This window comes from Chelmon rostratus, chromosome 10, assembly GCF_017976325.1.
Source record: "Chelmon rostratus isolate fCheRos1 chromosome 10, fCheRos1.pri, whole genome shotgun sequence".
NCBI lineage: Eukaryota > Metazoa > Chordata > Actinopteri > Chaetodontiformes > Chaetodontidae > Chelmon > Chelmon rostratus.
The window spans coordinates 27633717-27654931 of record NC_055667.1 but is presented as its reverse complement, the minus strand read 5'-3'; the positions used below and the strand labels follow the sequence as shown (position 1 = coordinate 27654931).

Sequence of the window (21215 nt, the reverse complement as noted above, 5' to 3'; positions counted from 1 at the left end):
CTGGAGACGGAAAGACAACAGGTCAGGACATACAACTCATTGATCCCGTACGGTCCCACGAGGTGCGGGAGGGGAGGAGAGGGCGGAGGCGGCGGAGGGGAGGAGGAGCCGCCTCCCCGGCCGTGGTGGTGGTGGTGATGGCCTCTGCTCTTCCCCAGCGTCACGATGTTCTGGAAGCTGATGTCCGTCTGCGTGGCGTTGTCGACGCAGTCAGGGATGGCCACCATGGCAACAGAGTAGATGGAGCTGCTGCCGGTCCCGTTACTGCTGCACACTAACGTACCTGAGAGGTGGAGGAGGGTCAGGAACATCATGAAGACCTGATGCCCCTATGTGGCACCAACACACACACTCACTGAGAACAAACCAGCATGAAACTCAGAGTCGATGGAAACCAGGAAGCTAAAGCTTCTTTATTTACCGCATGCTGTGTGTATATAAATGTGTCACGGTTTCATTAAACGAAGGAGAAAAAAAAACAAAAGGTAGGAGAGGATCCAGGTGACTGATATTGAAACAGAAGCAGAAATGATAAAACGATGCAGTTACACCAGAGAAGATGGTAAAAGTCAGGAGATAACACACAATTATTTGATCTTCATGTTAGGAGGAAATGAGAGGAAGAGTCAGGAGATGTGACGAGGGGAAGAGATGAAAGAGGTGAGCAAATGTGACAACGAAGAGACACGACATGAGAATGTTAGATCAGATGTAATGAGGCAAGAATGTGTGAAAGAGGAAAAGACGAGGCTTGAATTAGAAGTAACGAAGCGAGATGAACCTCGAAGATGAGGTGAAAAGAGAGGAAGAGGAAGACGAGGATTCCCGTGTGAAAGCAGCTCAAAGCAACAACAGCTCAAAACACCTGCGTGAAATGAAAGCAGGTAAAAGCACCGACCGAATGATAAAACGCGCTCGTCATGCGTCTGATGTTCGTCGGCAGCGCTCACCTTTCCTCCTGTGACTCTTGCGGGCCGACCCGGGTTGGTGCAAAGACTCCTGGGAGTTTTGCGGTCTGTCTAGTGGGAGCTGAGAGGGTCGCCGTCCTCTGGCCTGAACACGAGATTTACAGTGTGTAAATTACAGAGCAGAGTTTAAGAAGATCCACAACAGACAACATCAACGATAACAATGCATTTAGGCTGCTCCAGTCAACAAACGCCCAGAAGCTCCTGGTGGGATTTTTATTTTCTTAAATGCTTTTGCATTCAGAACTTTTTTACCTCCTGCTGATCCGCAGAGGAAGCTGTTATGTGTGCTGTCAGTACAGCTGCTCGCTGTGACTGCAGAGTGGGACGGTATCACTGCAGCTAATGTTAGGCTAACTAATGGAGGCTAGTGAAGCGACACTGAGCCATGAGCGGCTGCTGCAGTGGCTGTCGTTGCCATATGTGGCTACAGCTTTTGTGTTGCTGTCCCTGTGATCACGGCTGTGGTTGTTGTGATAACTGTGGCTGTGAGGCCGTTTTTAAAGGGTTTGACCTCCAGCAGCACTACGGCCCTGCTTTTCTGACTAGGTCCGTGTTTTGTTAATCTCATCCACGCACAGTCCATGCTGTCGCACTGATCCACAGTAACACACCAAGATATGCTGCAGCGTGCCAGCAGGGGAGCAGAGGGCTGCAGGCGAGTGTGGATGCAAACAATCCTTGATTCAAAACCCTTCAAAAAATCGTCCCTGCAAAAGTTCTGTGAGGAAGAAAATGCACTCAGCACATTCGTTACACACAAATCATTTTAGCGAGTAACACTGAACTTAACCCTAATTTTATTTTTAACTTTTTAACTGCAACTCAAGGGTTGTGTGTGTGCAGCATATAGACAAGGCTGAGATCTGAGGCTTTTCCTGAACTCCTGTGGTTTTTAGTAGCAACACACCCGTCATATCTGATAGACGCACAGTTTGTCTCTGCTCCTGTTAATACATGAGAAGCTGTTAAGAGCAGCCACAGCTGCAGCTGTATGAACTATCATAGCCATAACCACAGTCACAGTTTCAACCACAGGTCAGCCACAGCAGAGCAACAGGTAGGGGCTGTATACTGTGTTTATACACTGTAAACAGTATACGTCTCTATACATACTGTATCTGGTGGAATGTGACAAATACTGCAAAGTATTGCAAAGGTTATTGCATAAGCAGTTCAGACAAATTCCCACTGTGAACTTTAAGTTAAATATAAAATAGATGAAAGACCTGAAGCCTTAAACATGCAAAATGTGTGCTGAGTGTGGTGTGAGAGGAAATCTTTGAGTATATGAGCTATAGTTGATATCATGGCCTGTAGGTGGCACTAGAGAGTCAGTCTGGAGAGCCCACTGTGGAAAGGGTTCATCATCTGGGGAGTATGAATGCGTTCAGTTAGTTTTGTGGTGATCTGCACATCATGTTCAGTTACTTCTTGTGTACATATAGATTTATTTCCTGATGGACAGACAGAGAAGCCAGCTGAGAGGAGGAAAACAATGCTGCACTCTGCTCCATGTGCATGTCTCTCTTAATGGGATGGTGGTGAGGGTAACGCCTGCCAAGTGTCTCTTTTCTCTGATATAACGTGAACCCCAGCACGACGACAAGCTGTTTCCTAAAAGCTGCAGCTGAGTGCGGCGGACTGATGAGGACTGAAAGCATCCGAAGAAAGAAAGTGATGATTAATGATTCAGGCTGGAGTTCAGAAATCAGACACCCGAGAAATATGATTAAAAAACTGAAGGTAAAACAGAGAAGAAGAAAAAAGTCAAGGTCGAAGGCTGACTAATAATGAATCAGTGTAGCTGCATAATTCAGAGTGTCTGTGGTCTCTTTGGTTTGAGAGAATAAATCAACTTTAATCAGCTTGTTTCTGAGATGCGCTGTGGTTCAAAGCTCTTCTGTTTCTGAGAAGCTGTCAAATACAACATGTAGCAGAAGTCTGGAAAATCCTTCCAAAGTGGTGTTTCCCTTCAGCAAGTCTGACACCAGGTCAATGAATTCTTCTTCTGTGGTGAAACAAACATCATGAATCCCAGACCCGGGCTTGTGTTTAATTCATTTCTTCTGAAGAGACGTTTCAAAGCATCTCAGAGAGCCTTTAAACATTATTCCCAGTTTATTATCTCATGTTTGACGAGTCCTGCTCTGTTTGTCAGTTTCTAAATAAGCAGAGCGGGAGAAAGCTTCATCAGCGAATCTGTGACAAAAACATGTTGGTTGACGACCCCGAATCCAAAAGTGAATTAATTAAGTGGAAAGTAATAAATGCATTTACTCACAAATTCAAGGTATTTGTACGTTAGTTGAGTGTTTGTTTTTCATACAACGCCTTCCTGTGAAAACCACGTATCTCCAAATTGTAATGTCTTGACAAATCAGCTGATCTGTTTGTTCACTGGTGTTTGGTCTTGTCATACACTTCCTGTTTTACTCTCCTCCTGTTTCAGACCCTGACTTCCTGATGTGTTTCCCGCCTGTCTGATTGTCTGCCCCGCCCTGATTGTTTCCACCTGTTCATTGTTACCTCATGTATATATAGTCTGCGTCTCCCCTTGTCCTGTGCCGGATTGTCCTGTGTCCCTTGTCCAAGCCAGGCCTAGCTCTGCATCATATCCCCGTCTACCTGTGAGTGTTAGTTGATTCAAGTTTCTAGTTTGCACATTTTTGGAATCCTTGCTTCTTTTGTTCTTGTCATTTGTAATCAAGTCTTTTTGTTGTGCTTTGAATCACCGAGCGCCTTTTGTTTGTTACTTTGTGAACTTCAGTCCTGTTTTTGCCAGATCCCTGTATCTGTGTTTTTTCTTCATATATTCTGCCTCGTGTTTTTGAACCTCGCCTGGGTGAACTGAGTCACTGCGTTTGAGTCCTGAAAACCCGCGAGCAGAACCGGCCCTGATGTGTGTTGATGCTGAGTGTTTGTGCTGAACTGAAGGATGAAGTGTTGAGAAAATTATCCTTCTTCAGCTAAATGAACTGTTTAAAAAGCCTCTTGGATCAGCTGGAAAATTAATCAATTAATTAAAGCTGAAAACAGGCTGTTTTTCTGAGATACGAGGTTCTCACAGGACAAAGTATGATGATCTAATAGAATATGATGCAGCACATAAAGTGACAAACTGAAATCCTGTAATTGTATTTTTACAGTTTCAGTTATTTTCTTCACTGGTGTTTCCAGCGTCAGAAAATATCTGAATGAATGGACGGACAGGGTGGAGACATGGTGGAGATCTGTATGAACATCAGTGTTTTAAACTCCACCTTAGCTTCTTTATTTCTATTAACTGTTAGTGGGACAAGGTTTGACACAGCCAGCATCAATCAACCAGCGTATAAAGCTTTAAATGGAGACGTGAACATATGAAAGAGAGCGAAGATGTGGCTGGAAAAGAAGATCAAACCTCCTCAGATAACTCAGATATCTGTGACAGTCTGCGAGGACATATTCTCCATCCGTCCTCGGCTGTACGGGAGTGGAAGCTTATTAAAGATGACTGATAGGAGGCGGGTGGAGGGATGTGGGACAGGAGAGTCGGTGAAGAGGAAGAGGAGTCAGTCCTGGAGGGGATCATTGAAAGCTGACTGATGGCAACATACCTTCACGTTTCCGTGTCTGTCCACCGGCCGCAGGGAGTTGCTCCAGCCTTTTTGCTAATGAGAGAGGGGGAGACAGAGACAGATGGTGTCACTGAGGGTGGGGACAGCGAGAGACAACGAGGGAGAACGAAATCAAGGAGGAAGAAGCAGAGATGTCTTTTTGTGTTTTGAGTTCGCAGCAGCTCGCTCTGCAGGATTTCTGCACGTCGACACAATGAATCGACACGAACGCACCGCGTCCACGTCCTCATTCAGCGGCCGAGTGAGCAAAAACAGATACCAAACATCCTGTTAGACCTTCAAAATAAAGCTTGCTTTAACGTTTCAGGTGACGGTTGCAGTTTGGTCCCGTTTAGGCACCAAAGCCTCTTGGTTTGGTTCAACACTTCTTTGTTTCATGTACATGAACGTACAGATCTAATACTGAGCTGCCGGATGAGACTCAGGACTGTGTTGGCCAGGATGGACTATTTTATAACTTTGCTGACAAAATATTGAACAAATTCAAAAAGAAGAGCAAGACATCGCACAAAACCAGGAACTGCAGGAAGAGATCAAGCAGCCAATCAAACGACATCAAGGAAAAGCTTCAAAAGGCACAAGAAAGAGTTTAAAATCCAGAATTTAAAGATACTGCAGAGGCCAAAAAACTTTAAATGGTAACATCCTGTCAGGGTTGGTAGGATCTGTGTGTGTTTTTCAGTTCTGTCCCCTTTCGTGGTCAAACATGCATTGACTCAGTTTACTGGATGGATTTAAGAGCCTTCCATCTTCACTTCTCCACTCACTCAGACTTCAGGTATGATGCCAAGTGACGAGCACACAGGAGGCACGTCAGGTGAACCCTGCTGTTCTGCTCACGGGGACAAACTGTCGGTGGAACAGATGCTAATTTAACGGGCCGTCTGTAACCTCTGGTGGCTCCCGCCTCGTTCAACAGCTCATAACCAGCTTACGTACAACGAGCCAGCAGCCGCACACATTAGCATAAATAATACAGCTGCAAGCACAACCGAGTGTGTGCAGGCGTCACTCAGGGGCAATATGAACAGAAACACCTGCTCACACATGAACACGGAGGGAATTACTTATTACTGTGTGTGTGTGTGTGTGTGTGTGTGCGTGTGTGTGTGTGAATTGTAATAATGAAAACAATGTGTGTGTCTTCATTATTAGGTTTTCAAGCTTGCTGGAATCGTCACTCGTGAAGTTAATGTCTGCAGACACACACACGTCAAACTGATGCCAGAGGACGCCCACAGAACACACACACACACACACGCTAACCTGCTACTTCCAGGTGAAACACACACACACACACACACCCGTTTCCATTACTTCTAGGGACATTACACAGGCTTACATTCATTTCCTGGAGACTAACCACAACCTAAACCTAACCATAACCCAAGTCTTCACCCTAAAATGTAATGATTTACATTATGAGGAGTCCCCACAACATGAGGAATACATGGCCACACACACACACATACACACACACACACACACTGTGGTGTCCCTGAGAAATGTGAAAGTCCAGGCCGACCTGTTTAATGGCAGATGAAACCCAATCAGTGACCAGACCACAACAGGCCTGATCGATGATTGTGGTTATTGAGTGGGTATTGACTGACTCTGGCCTTATGTTCACTGACACACACACACACGCACACACACACACACAGGCACACACACACACCCACACACACAGACAACCTGCAGAAGACATGTAATGCATAACAATCAGCTTTGAAACAAAGGCAGGGAGGAGGAGAGGTGTGTTAGACAGAGCTGTGTGTCTGTGTGCAGCCATGCAAGTATTCATGAGCTGGTGTGTGTGTGTGTGTGTGTGTGTGTGTGTGTGTCTTGAAACAGCACAGTGTTGCCATGTTATAAGTTCTTGTGAAACACTTGATGTTTTTAATGAAGCAGTTTTCAGTTCTGGTTGTTTTAGCAGCTCTATCTGTGTGTTAACTGATGGTTAATGAGGGTTTCCACTGGCTGTGCATGTGTGTTTGGATAATGAGCCATCAGATAGGTGGATGAATGGATGCGACTGGCAGATTTGAATGTTCAGTATCGTTGTCTTTATTTGTGTGTGTGGATTTGGCCATCCACTGTGAATGTTTCTTGTGCCTGATGATTACATTCCCTGCTGCGCTCCTGCTCATTACGCTGGTGCGTATGAGCGGTTTCAGGGACGGCGGCAATAAGAGTGCCGACTGGGCTCTGCCACGTTAGCCCGGCAGAAATCACAGCTAAGTGAAGTGTGAAATTAATAAGTGAAGAGCAGAAAAGAGCTGACTGTTCTCTTCTGTTGGAAATGACCGTGTATCTTCCATCAAAGAGCCGGCTTTCTTTGTTTGGATGAGTCTCAGTCTGAGGCCTGCTGTGTTTTATCTCAGTCGAGATGGTTTCTGATCTTTTTCAGCGGGTACACAAACACTCAGCTATTCCTGCTGCAGCTTTGAATCCATGTCTCCTTTTAAAGTCTCCTAGAAATTATATTTATTTACAACTAGTGAGGAACAGGGATGCGTTTTGAAGGCTGAATTACATTTAAACATGATGAGGAAATGTTTTAATTAATGTCTCTGGCAAGTTGCAAAAATGTCGACACTGATTGTTTGTTTACTGACGAGTTTCATTTGTTTTCCTCCAAAATCCTTCAACGCGCTTCAGATCATTGTCTGTTTAATTACAGAAAAGTCGGCAGCAATCTGGATCTTTCTCTGACCTAACCAAAGCGGTTTCATTGTAAACTGAACTGCGGTTTGGATGTGAACTCTGGTGGATTCTGGTGTCACTGCCCCCCCCCCATGCCAGCGTGGTTCATGAATGCAGTCTTTAACTCTTTCAAACAAACGTTGACTGAACGTAATCCAGAGATTCTGTTTGTCAGCACGACATGATTAGAAATGCAAATTACATGACTTTAAAGGTAAAATCTGGGAGCCGGAGTTGAATATTGATCGTTCCACAGATCATTAACAGGCAGCCTCATCATTCAGTGTCTTCATTATGTCCCATAACACTTGAGTATTGAGTCAGTGTCGTCTGGTAATGTGGATTGATTTCTGACAGCTTCAGTGTCTCAGGGAGACGTGAATGAAATCAAAAACGGTAATGAAACTGTAAATGTTTTCCTTATCGCTTGCTAGTGAACGGTCGTGGCTGCGTTTTGAACACAGCAGCAGACGCTGATGGCAGGTTAGCGACACAAGGTGAAGTCCTGCAGGGCGGCCTGAGTCCGACACATCAGCCTCTGCACACACGCTGCTCCTTGTGCTGCCATTGAACTTTGGATCCTTGTGAGGCGCAGAATCGTCTAATATGATCCAAATTTCCAGAAACGCTGAGCTGTTCGCCAGTTCAGCACAGTAACGTTGTCACGGTTGCCATGCCGACATGAGTTCTGTCATTACTCGTTTGGTGTCATCTGTCAGTAAAAGTGTTGGCATGAGCTTTGACCTGTTTATGGTGGGTTAACCTTATGCTGTAAAGGTTCATCCTCTGGGGAACACGACCGTCTGCATCGTATTTTGTGGCGTTTGAAAAGATGTTTTGCTTTGAACTGATGTCGTGCAGCAGTAAACAGACCTCAGAGCCTCACCGCTCGCTCAAAACCAAGTCTGACACGTCGACAGGCGGCAGGACGGATTAGAATGAGAGTATTGACAAGTGAAAACAGCGGCGTGCCTCCAGCGTACAGGCGTTCTGTGTGTGTGAATACAAAGACTGACGCGCCGCAGCTTCGAACTGTTCTGATCGCTGAGACGCTCGAACGTACGGAGCTGACGGCGGTTCGCTTTATCGCCCTGAACTGTTGCTGCCATGTGTTCAGTGTGTCTGCATCAATACCGTCTCCTGAGGCTTCAACACGTTTCTCCTCCCTGTTCATTAACTATTTACTGATTCCATCAGCACACACTTCCACCACATCTATCACACACACACACACACGCACACGCACACGCACACGCACACGCACACGCACACACACGCAGAAGCAGGAATAGTTCCACATCAACACACTTTCCTCTGGCATTAATCTCTTTCACCCACCCACTCCCTGTAGTGCATGAACAGACCCCCCCCCCCCCCCCCCCCCCCCCCACACACACACACACACACACACACACACACACACACACACATCCGTTTTCATTCCCAGCATGCCGAGGGGAAAGCACAGATACTATAATCATACCCAAGAGAGGGGGAGCTGAAGGAGGAGACAGGGAGCGGTCAGGGGGAGGAAGAGAGGAAGAAAGAGGAGCAAGGTTGAATCCAGAGAGGAATGAAGGATGAAATCAGGAGAAACTGGGGAAAATGAAAAAAAGGGGCGAGGGTGAAAATTCAAAGCACCAGACAGAGAAGAAGACGAGGGAGAGGAGGAGTGTGAGCCATTAGGAAGAGATTTCAGGCTTTTTCTCTCTTTCTGTTCACCTCTCACCTCCATCAATCCTCTGGACCTTCACAGTCTAATGGAAGTCAAGCTGAGGATTGAGCCTGAGAGCAGACAGCCCCCCCGTTATTCAGAGTCAGAAAGCAGACACTATCTGCTCACACTGCAGAGAGCTCAACAGTGTGATATCTGAGCAGACTGCAGGTCCATCCATCCACACACGTTTTTTTAAATTAAGGAAGTTTTTTGCAAATTGCATATTTATTGCAACAGTGGAACAGTTGGCAAATCAAACATTTATTTTTGAATGTATCTTGACTTTGTTGCAGATATGCACTGATTCACGTTGAATATTGCAGAATTTCCTGAAATGTACATAAAACATAAGTTTTATTTATTGAAGCTCAACTTTCAAGCCAGCATGAACATGACGATGCTCTTAAAGTTCTTCATCTGTTCTAAGACATCTGGTCCATCTGCTGATGAAGGTCAGGTGATTGAAGGATGTTCTGCAGACATCTGTGACATCCTGACTCAAGTCTTATAAATCAAGCTTAAACTTCAGAAAGTGTCCGAGACAATGGAGTCAAGTCGAGTCAGTCCACTCAGTTATCATTGTGAAAATATAATGATTGTAATCAACCGTCTGACGAATCCTCTGGATCAGAGCTCTAATAACACGTCAGCATCACAATTAACACGTTTTCTGGGTTCCTAAAAACACATTTTTGAAGATAAAAGGTTTTTATCTGACGGCATGCAGCCACCATAAAGGAAAACAGAGAGAAACAAAATTCAAAGTTCAAACGAGTGCAGAACACACACACACACACACACACACACACACACACGCATGAACATCAGTGCACACACCTCAGCACACGCTCACCTGCACGGAGGAAAACACGTCTGCTGTCTTTTAGTTATTGTCTCCAGCCTCCTGGAAACCTCCAGAGATTCCTCGAAACACTCGTCATTATGATTCTTTATCCAAACACATTTGCATTTTTCCTTCCGGGCATTTCACTGACGCTTCTGTCAAAGCAGCAATAATCCACAACATCTCCTCCTACATAAACGTCTGTTCCTGTTTCTGTCTGATGGAACAGCCGTTTGTTTACTCCCTCTGAAACTATATGAGCACTTTCTGCTCTGACTGCTCTGTTCTTAAGATTTGGTTAATCTTAGTGAAGTAAAACTGCGTACTGGGACGGAGGGAAACATCTCAGCGACACCTCAAAAAACCTGGATAAATAAAATCTGTATGCATCGATTTCAGTGGAAGAAAGTGAGAAAACAGACTGAGGTGAACTGATCCTTTGACTCAGTGAGAATCAGTCTGTTCAGATTCAGGCTGGCCGAGTTTACTGCTGTTCAAGGACGTCGTAGCCAGTCAGAAAGGCTGCAGCTGATGTGTCTTTCTCATACAGTCTGTCCATCAAACATGTTAGTCGCACTCAGCCTGTCATTGAGAAGCAGCTGCAGCCAAAACATCATGCAAGAGATTTCCATTTCATTCTTTGAAACAGCAAACAAAGCATGTAAATATGAACATATAAATCATTTAAACGGTGCGTTATTAGCTTTCAGCTGTATGAAACGGCCTCTGCCACACACTGACAGATATTACACTACACATTATTTCATGGCTTATTCTCACTCACGGGCCTATTATGTAAATGTACAAAGCAGAAACATCTATCACAGCCATAATGGGTTTTGAGATTCAGAACATAAAAATCTTTCCTTTTGTCAACTGTACAGCCGCACGGAGCAGGTCAGTGCCTTGCTCATGGGCAGCACTGCGTTCACAGAGCATCTTCCTCAGTGTTTTATAGTCACAGCATATTTTCCTGCATATGAGGAACTGTTATTAAAAACGTGTTGTTAAAGATACGCTGTGCAGGATTCTCAGTCATCACCTATGACCCACTCAAAGTCTGCGGCAGTGCATTTAGTCCTCTGACTGTATTTTCTTATTCTATTTTTATTTTGCTGTGTTTGGGACGTTTCTGGGCTGCAAACTTTGTGCAATGGGTTTGAATTACACAGCGGCAATAAAAGCCAGATATGGCGGACAAATCTAGTCTGGGGTTGACTTTCACCCGTTAGCAGGACAGGATGCCTGGTTAGCTTGCTAAAGTATTGGCTTTCTATGAAAACACATGTCACCTTCCTACATTCGCAGCTTGCAGTGTACGTACCTGCTGTGAGCTTCTGGCAGTGTTGACCTGAGAGGGGGGGGGGGGGGGGGTTAATGTTTAATTTTGATTGAAATTTAATTATGATAACCAATAATTCCTGCAGAGTACACCTGTAATACCTTTAAGATATATACTGTATATCGTGCTGGATGTGGTTGTATTTGCGCTTAATGCTGCATCTGCACAAACAGAGACAGTGCAACTGTGCTGCTGTGTCGCTGCGTGAGGAACTCGAACACACAGATTATCTCCATCTTGTGTGTTTAAGATTCAGAACAGCACAGCACACCAACACTGATCGAGGTCATCATCTCCCTGCTGAGGTTGTCTGATGATCTGAGGCGTCATTACAGATAACAGAGTCTGACGGCCGGCGTCTCTTTAACACTCGCTCTCATGCAAATGTTGAGCTGAGATCATGTTTGTGCGCACATTTCCGACTAATGTACTGCAAATATCAGAGGTGCAAAAAGTATTCATGTCTTGAAAGTAGCAAATACCACAGTGTAAAAATACTCTGTGACATGTCTTGAAGTCAAAATGTTGCTTGTTTAAGACAGAAGTATTTTCATCAATGTACTTAAGTTGACATCTGTCGATACATTCATTTTCTAAATATTCTATTCATCAATAAATCCAACAATCTTTCAGAACTGTTTTTCATCCACAACACTGTGGATTGAGGAAAAAAGCTCTCTGCTCCACTTGGACCATGACGTCAGTATCTTCCACGCGTCCTCCTGTGGATGCAGCAGCAGTGCATCATGGGATTTGTAGCAACATGTTACCACCTGGTGTTCAGCTCAGAGACTCAGCTGAATACAAATGAGCCGTTGTGTCTCTGGAGTGTTGCCTCTCTCCACTGCTGACGGCCTAATGAGCCAACAGCTCATTAAGACTAATGTGGTTTTGACGACTGTGAGATATCAAGAGTCCTTTAAAGAAGAACGTGCGAACGATGTTTGGACCGCCATAATGTGAGAGGATGGATTTATTCTTTCCTCTGGTTTTGTCTGTCAGTCACACTTTCACCCTCTGTGGCTCTGAGCTGAGGGTCCCAGCTGATAAGATGGTGATCAGCAGAGTGTTAGCAATCTAATACTGACAAAAAAGTATGACAAAATTAAAAAATGTTGTCATGGTAACGGACAAATGAATGTGTTTTTGCTCCCAAATCCAAGTTCATGTTTTTCTCTTTGTGTTCGGATTAAATGAGACACATCTTGTTGATTTTGGAGCTTTAGAGCCAGGCTAGCTGTTTCCCCTGCATCCAGTCTTTATGCTAAGCTAAGTTAAACGAGGCTTCAACAGCTTCTGGCTCCAGCGCTGAACACACAGACATGAGACTGATGTTCATCTTCAAAGCGAATAAGCAGATTTTATAAAAATGGTGACCCAAAGAGAAGTTTTCTGAACATCGCACAGCATCTCTCAAACCCTTATGTTTGTCTATATTAACTGTATTTGTGTCATCTGAACGTTTGTAACAGCTCTAGTCTTAATTGTTCAGTTTTAGCTCAGTTTTGTCCTTTAGCTCTGACGGCTGAATAAATCCTCAGTTCTGCTGAACAAATGTTTTAGTTAATGACTCATGTCGGCCTCTCGCTTTCATCTCTCTCTTCTTCTTCTGTGCCTTCTCTCTCTGTAACGATGCCAGCGACAAAGTAAAGTCCTTCACAAAAGCAGCTAGTGGGCTCTTCTATCTGTGCGTGTGTGTGTGTGCGTGTTTGTGTCTGTGTGTGTGTGTGTGTGTGTGTGTGTGTGCACGCTCATTACAGCAGATCTGCCAGCTCCTGTGTGAGAAAGCATAAATACAGCTTCCCTAATGACCTCGGTTACCGCGGCAACAGCATCCCATAGAGACAAATCTGACAGCAAAGTGAGGAGAAGAGGTGACGGAGACGGGGGAGGCGGTAGGGAGGCATGGGGGAGGGGGAGTATTAGAGGGGGAGAAAGAAGAAAAAGAGTCGGGAGCGATAAATATTTAGGAAGATGGTGAGACCGAAACAGAGAGAATGGAGGGAGGCGAAAGAGAGGAGCAGGCAGGGAGGAGGAGAGCAGAGAACAGAGAGAGGAGGAAAAAAGGAAGAGTGAGAGGAAGGAAGTCCTGAACAGACAGACAGACAACAAACATGATGAATATTCACATGAACACAGGCTCAGGTGAAGGAGCAGAATAAAGCTGCAGTCCAGGTGAGTCGAGCCTCTCAATCTGTTACCTGTGTGTGTTTTCTCCTCCCGTCACACGCTGTCATCAGCCTGCAGAGTGTCCAAAGGAATCGAGTTCATTGGACGATTCTGCGCTTCACGACTTTTAGTGCAGGGAGCACGTAGCCATTAAAAGTGTGGAGGTGGAGGGGGGTGTGGGGGGGTGTACCTGCTTCAGCTTTATAAATAACAACCATCCTTCCCTGATCTTAAACATCCCGTAGTTCTCATCTGCAGACACTGTGGAGAGAAACACGTCTAAAAATGTTCTCATTGGACATAATCAGGTGTTTTTCTGCATTGTCCAGTGTCAGTGTTCCTCTAAGATAAGATGAAAATTATTTTCACCTTCACTAAATCCTCGCATTTCATCTAAAACCAGGTAGCCGATGTTTCTTCTAATTTCATGAGTTATTAAATTAGATGTTTCGTGTGATTACAATGAAAAGAAACACACACACACACACGCAGCACAAGGAGAGCAGACAGCAGGACAGAGCCAGCAGAGTCATCCATCCACAACATGAAACACAGAAAAATAGAACCGGACTCAGAGATCATGTAAAAGAACGACTGCACAGAAATAGACTAATTAAATAAGGACGTTCTGTACAGCAGAAAATACACAATTAAATTATACATAATTATTATTGTGCAAAATCACAAAAACCAACACTGGAGAGAAAGGAGGGACATTATGAGAGACCAGAGGACGAAAAGAGAAGAGAGACAATAGAGGTGGGAGAAGATTTAAAACAGATGAGAGGCGAAAGACAGAATTAACAAGATGAGCCAGTCATATTTTAGATCAGGTGAAAAGAAGAATGGAGGGGGAGGAGAGGAAGAGATATGAGGGAGGAAGGGAGGGGAGTAAGAGGACAATGAGGAGAAAAATATCAAAGATGAAGAAAAAAAGAGGAAGACTGATGGACAGAAACTGAGGGGTGAAAGGGGGGAGAGGTGAAAAAAGAAAAGGGAGAAAGAAAAAAGGAGAGAAAAAGGATGAGACAGAAGGATAAACTGGCAGAAAGACAGAAGAAGAGGAAGATCAATAGACAGAAAAAACAAGAGTGTAGATAGAGAGAGACGAGGAGGAGGAGGAGGAGGAGAAAATAGATGAAGGAAAACATTTTCAGGCACAAAGACACGGAGAGAGCAAACATAAAGGTGGATGGAGAAGAAAGAAAAGAAGAAGAAAGGAGGGAAGTTCATGTGCATTTCATTCAACTGTGAGTGTGTGCAGTCAGAAAACGTGTGTGTGGTGTCCAGACAGGCCCACACACACACACACACACACACACACACACACACACACACACACGCACACACACCTCTTTGATTTGCTCGGTTTGATTTTCATGTCTGATGTTTGGATTTTCGTAGCTTCGCTCAGACCGACGGAGCCTGAAGCCACCAGACAGGCGTTCAAATGCTCCGAGGCAGCGTGGGACAAACCACACGATGCTGCTCGCTGGCAGCACTTACTGAAAACACACGGCTTTTAGGAGGCGTGTCATGTGAGGCAAAATTCTGGGGAGGGGTCAGAAATAATAGAATAAAATACTGTAGCTATTTTCAGCTGCATTATTGTATTATTACATCTGCAAAAAAAAAATACGATCACAAATTATTATTTATATTACTGCTTCCTCCTGCTCTCTCAGACCTCAACACAGCCAACTCTACTCTACACACAAATGTGTGTGTGTGTGTGTGTGTGTGTGTGTGTGTATTGTCATATTGTGGGGCCTCGACTTCCTTATGGGGGCTAAACACAAGTCCCCATAATGTAAATCATAAAATTTTATGGTGAAGACTTGAGTTACGGTTAACTCGAGCTCTTGTCTCTGTATGTTAATGGAGTCAAGCAGCTTCGGGACGAGTGTGAATATTTCACACAGTATTTCCAGCATCTGAAGCAAACCCATGAACGCAACACGTTAGCGCCAATCAGTTCACTGATTCTGTAAGCAGAATGCAAAACACACCGAGAATTAGCTTCACATTCAGACTGAGTGTGTGTGTGTGTGTGTGTGTGTGTGTGTGTGTGTGTGTGTGTGTGTGTGTGTGATTGCTTATCATCTCTCTGTAAATATCATGAGGTCATCAGAATCCATTACAGACCTCATTAATCACACACACACACACACACACACAAACACACACACGGATAGTGACACCCCCTCATACATAGCCAAGGTGACAGGGGGCATTCAGTGTGTGTGTGTGAGTGTGTGTGTTGGATAGAAGGAGGAAGAAGAGGGAAGGAAAGATGATAGGACGAAAATATAAATGTGTGTGTGTGAGTGTAGCACACATTTAGGAATTTAAATGTGATTTTTAAAATGGTTTTTAATCATGTAAATAAACATGATTTATAGTTCAGTAAACAGACGACAGCACGGAGCGGTTTGATGATTTTATGTTTAATAAACGAGAAATATGACAATTGTGTGTGTGTGTGTTTGTCTGTGTGTGTGTGTGTTTGTCTGTCTGTGTGTGTGTGTGTGTGTGTGTGTGTGTGTGTGTGTGTGTCTTTTAGAGATCAGCATCTCGTTTTAAACCCTCAGCCACATCCTGGTGCAGTAGGTCCGTGCAGTATCTTTCGGGGGTCTCGTGAGTCCGGGCTGCAAACCCATACCTGCCCCTCACCCGCACCAACCTGCTGCCATCAATTGTTTCTAAAAACAACAGACCCGACCAGAGCCTTTAATGTGAGACCCCAACTGGTCCAGAACCAAATGCGTGCAGACAGCCGCTGGGCAGGATGAGCTGCTGCAGGGAAACACAACGACTGAGACACACTCAGAGGCAGAAACACCTCGCTGCAGTATTTGCAGTCCAATACTCGACTCGACTCTACGGTCTAGTGTTGATACGGACACCGAGACCTCCGTATGTATGCTGCTGTCCTTTATAAATCACTCAGCTTTGACTGTCGCTGTCGTTTGGACTTGACTTAATATGTTTTGGTCTTCACCTTCTTTCTTTCTTTTCTCCTTCTCTCACTTTTGGTCAAGTTTTTATTTTCATCTTGAGCAGAGACACAGTTGAGTTGGAGGTCACAATGTTATTAATATGAGGGAGTTTGTGTCATTTGAAAGGGGGATTTTTCATGTTAGTGGCACAAATTTGATTGAATTTAGGGAACAAAGTCAGTAGCTCCGTAAGAAACTGTATTCATGGGTAACTGTGTGAATTTGGTCCGTGTGTGTGTGTGTGTGTGCGTGTGTGTGTGTGTGTGTGCGCTTGTATTATGTATGAGGAGAGTTCAGGCCTGCAGCTCCTCCATAAACATGTGCAGCTTGGGGTTTAAGACACTCCTACAATGCCTTTTGACACGTTTCCTGAATCCTCCCGTCGTTCTTCTGAATAGTTTCAGCCTGTTTGAAAAACCAAACTATAAAAATGTATGTAAAGTTCGTTGTTATGGTCCATTGACTTCCTGCTCGTCTTTCAACAACAACACCCTGCTTGACATTTACAGTGTGCAGCTTCACACAAGGAGCTTTCTCAACAGCTGCTGAGTGTCTTTAATTAGCTTGTTTCTCTATTAAAGGTATTTTTCTCTATTAAAGGGATTGTTTGTCTATTAAAGGGATTTTTCTCTATTAAAGGGATTGTTTCTATGTTAAAGGGATTGTTTCTATGTTAAACGATTGTTTCTCTATTAAAGGGATTGTTTCTCTAATAAAGGGATTGTTTGTCTATTAAAGGGATATCCAGAACAATCACCAAACTGCTGCCTGCGTGTAGTACATAGATCATCATATCAAGTCATATAGAAACATTGAATTCCTTCTTGCAAATACTACTTTTGGCCTTAGAACAGTGTTCAGAACCATGGACAGCTCCACCCACTCCATTAGAGAACAGTGCTCAGCACCATGGACAGCTCCACCTGCTCCATCAGAGAACAGTGTTCAGAACCATGGACAGCTCCAACCGCTCCATCAGAGAACAGTGCTCAGCACCATGGACAGCTCCACATGCTCCATCAGAGAACAGTGTTCAGAACCATGGACAGCTCCAACCGCTCCATCAGAGAACAGTGTTCAGCACCATGGACAGCTCCACCTGCTCCATTAGAGAACAGTCCTCAGCACCATGGACAGCTCCACCTGCTCCATCAGAGAACAGACCGCTGAGTGTGTGGAATTTATGTCTGGAGGAAGGCCCAGATATACACTTGATTAGCGAGAAATAAGTGTGCAGTGTGAGCTGATGGTTCTTGCATCACACTGTGAGTTTTGTTATTTCATTACAAAAGTCAACAACTTTGAGGCGAGAAATCAACTGTGTAAATTTTAAATATTGGCACTGAAAGTTGTTGGCAAAATGAAAATGTGTTCAAACATTTTCAGAGTTGAGAAGTTCCACAAGCGCCTGCAGGGGGTACTCAGCCAGCTAACCAGCCAGCCAGCCAACCAGCAAGCTAACCAGCCAACGGGTGGAGCTGTCCATGTTGCTGAACCAGCCAGCCAGCCAACCAACCAGCCAACCAGCTAGCCAGCCAGTTAACCAGCCAACCAGCCAGCAGGCCAACCAGCCAGCCAACCAGCCAGCCAGCCAGCCAGCCAGTTAACCAGCCAACCAGCCAGCCAGCCAACCAGCCAGTCAGCCAGCCAGCCAACCAGCCCGCCAGCCAACCAGCCAGCTAGCCAACCAGCCAGCCAACCTGCTGCACTCATTGACCCTGCTTACCCCACAGACCACTGCAGCCAACACAGCAGACGATTCTAATTTATTCTGTTCATTTTCCATTATTATTATTGTTAAAGTGAAGCCCTCCTTAAGGCAAATTTTATCAGCCAACACACACCCAGAGAACAATGCTAAGATAGCACCTCCTCCTCCTCCTCCTCCTCCTGGCTCTTTTCGCTTGCAGCAGGATGCTCAGCTCAGCTCAGCAGCCTCCTCCTCTGTAGACCGACGGTAGCCGCTAACATTGTCTACTTAATTTGTCTGTGTTGATTTACTGCTTATTGAAAGCGTCTTTGTCCAGCTCTCATCAGGGACTGGACTCTTCTGGACTCTTCTGGACTCTTCTGGACTGTATGTATGTGGAGCTCTCAGGTCCTGTTAGGTGCTGTTTTCAAAGTCAGTGAGAGCATTTTTTTGTGTTTTTTTGTGTTTGACCACAGGAGGAACAGAGAACATCAGATTATCCCCCCCGGGCCGCTGTCCCGTCTGTCCTTCACTTTGCTGTTGCTGGTGTTGTGTTCCTGTGCTGCAAAAAGCTAAGCTGCAGTATCTCTCGTTCTTCAGATGTTAGCTGAGCCCAGTCTTCTGAGATTTAACCATCACCAAACAGCTCAATGAGAGCCTCGAACCCTGAGCCCAGTCTCTGTCTCTCTGAAACAAAGTAGGAGTCATGTGACCTTGAAAGGAGGCCTGGGCGGACTGCTGGAACAGCGTGAGGGAGGACAGGGTTCGTTTCCTGTGTCCTTAACCAGGTCATTTTTTAGCTTGAGCCATATGTTGAAAATAATGATAAATGATGTAATCTATCATGTTGCACTTCCTGTCAGTCTCCTTCTCAGAAAACTGTCTCCTTACATCCTCATATCACCTCCAGGTATTGTGGAAGTGAAGCATGTAAATACTGTCTTTATGCCTTTTCTGTATTTGTATTCCATACAGTTGAACACAAATAGACCTCTACATTTTATCTGAAAAAAATCTTTTCCTCAGTCTGAAATTAAGTTTTTTGTTGCTTGGATGTTTGATTAACGGTGTTTAATTGCTGAAAATTTTTAGTAATGATATGATCTGTGAATTACTGACTACTCTGCGTTTGTGTGTTGTGAGGATCCTAATCTGATAAAAGACAGCGTGATGTGAGTAATTGATTCAGCTCATATTTGGTTTAATACTCTGCGATACTAAAGACTGAACCAAACTGATAGAGGAAGTCCAATAAAACTGGATTCAACTGTGTTACAACAGCAAACAACATGGCTGCTCTTTTTAATGTGAACTGAAGACTTAAACATTGGCATCCATGCACGCACGCACACACACACACACACACACACACACACACACACACACACCGTATTCGGCTGTGAGCAGGATTTCTGTTCTGAGTCCTCTGTGACTTTCAGCCTCCAGCGGATAAAAACACCAGCAGAAAACATGATGACCTTTACACAGAATAACTAGACCGACGTGCAGTGATAAATAGAGCTGTAGCTTCACACTCACACACACACACACACACACACACACACACACACACACAGTCTTTCCACAGCCTTCACTTCTCTCTCCGAAACAAAAGCATCATTTGCATTCACTTCCTTCTTTTTTTGTAATAAGTCATTATTTTCAGACTCTGGTTCTGCATTTAGACTTTTTTCCACAACATTGAGTCAAACATGATCAGAATCATCCATGAAGTCTCGTGTCTGTGTCCAACCCCAGAAGCACGACTGAGGACCTGAGCTCTGTGACAGCCGCAGCCCTGTTCAGACTCCTTCTCTTAGTTTCACTTCATTTCTGTGACTTCTAACCTGCATCATTATTATCATCACTGTGCGCAGAAGAAAACAGAAGCTGTCATGAAATGCCTTCATGTGTTGGTGCTTTCAGGAACATCTGAGCTTCAGAAGCGTGCTGCAGAGCAGCTTTGAAAGCAGGAAACAACCAAACGCACGTGATTGTGTTCACAGCTTGCATTTTTGCTCCGGGCTGATAACCCCCAGAGGAACCCCTCGGGGGCCTGAAGGCTGCAGGTTCAGGTTCACCTCTGAGCCACATTCTAAACTGAAACGACAGCAGCCTCCAGCAAAACCAGCATTGCTTCATGATCACTTATTCACCGGTTTTCCTACCTGGAACATGATCCTGTACTGCTCCTCCGGACGTTTGACCACGCACATGTTGCAGCCCATGATGGCGTCTGACACTCGTCCCGATCTCGCTCTGCTTTCTTCTCGTCTTTTATGTCTCCGTCCTCTGTCTCTGGACGTCCCTCAGAAAACGACTGACGCTGTGTATCGATAATCCAGCGCGTCCGTCTGACATCTAACCTCAGAGTGCTCCTGTGTGTCCTCGCTATTTAAGACGTTCACTCTGACCTTTGACCCACAATCAGGTTCATAAAGGTCAATTTTGTTCAGATAACTGCGTCCAACGACACGATTACTTCAGCCGGACAAAATGTCTAAAACAGTCGTGAAGTGCTGCTGACAAACATCCTTCTGATCATATCCTCACAGATAAAGTCCCAGTCAGATTCTTCAGCTGTTTTCCAGTTTGTGTCAAATATGTGAAATGTGCTTTAATCTGTGCAGCTTCAGTGGTTCCTCTGCAAAAAGAAAAATCCTAAAAATGTGAATTTTCAGTCAGATTTTTGTGTGTTTTTGGTAGATTCCACACAAAAATGAAGCCTCTTCATCTAAAAATCCCCAAATGTGCTTCATTAAGTTCATTGAAACAAACAGACGCTGTTGTCAGTCAAACGTCTCTGAGCTGAGAGTCAAGCTGAGGTCACCTCCTGTCGTCTTTTCTCCTCTGAAGACGAACGCGGGAGGCGCCTATGTGTCTTAATGTTCTGTGCTGATGAAGCAGGAGACAGAAGGAGCGGCTCCTCGCGGTAAACAGCTTTCATCTGCCGTCACGCTGGCGGCAAGGATGCGAGATGATGCGTCTTTTCATCACGGTGAAAAATTAATTTTCATTCATGCGCAGCAGATTGTTTCAGCCCTGCAGGGGAGGAAGAGGAGGAGGAGGAGGGGGATGAAGAGGCTGTTGAGTTTGTGCTTCAAACTGTTAAAATGTAGAAATTTGAGTTTGTGGGCGTCCCAGAAAACAAACTGTTGAC

General features: G+C 44.7%; 1 protein-coding gene across 1 annotated transcript in view; it reads right to left on the bottom strand.

The window, feature by feature from the left end:
• LOC121613032 (PDZ domain-containing protein 4-like) overlaps positions 1 to 20283 on the bottom strand; it is a 36346-nt gene extending 16063 nt beyond the window's left edge. The window contains exons 1-4 of the mRNA XM_041946281.1: positions 20224 to 20283; positions 4568 to 4621; positions 951 to 1053; positions 34 to 283 (exon numbers count right to left, since the gene is read on the bottom strand). Of these exons, the coding sequence (XP_041802215.1) occupies positions 34 to 283; positions 951 to 1053; positions 4568 to 4621; positions 20224 to 20283 (467 nt within the window). The remainder of the gene's footprint in view (positions 1 to 33; positions 284 to 950; positions 1054 to 4567; positions 4622 to 20223) is intronic.
• Positions 20284 to 21215: the final 932 nt, after the last annotated feature.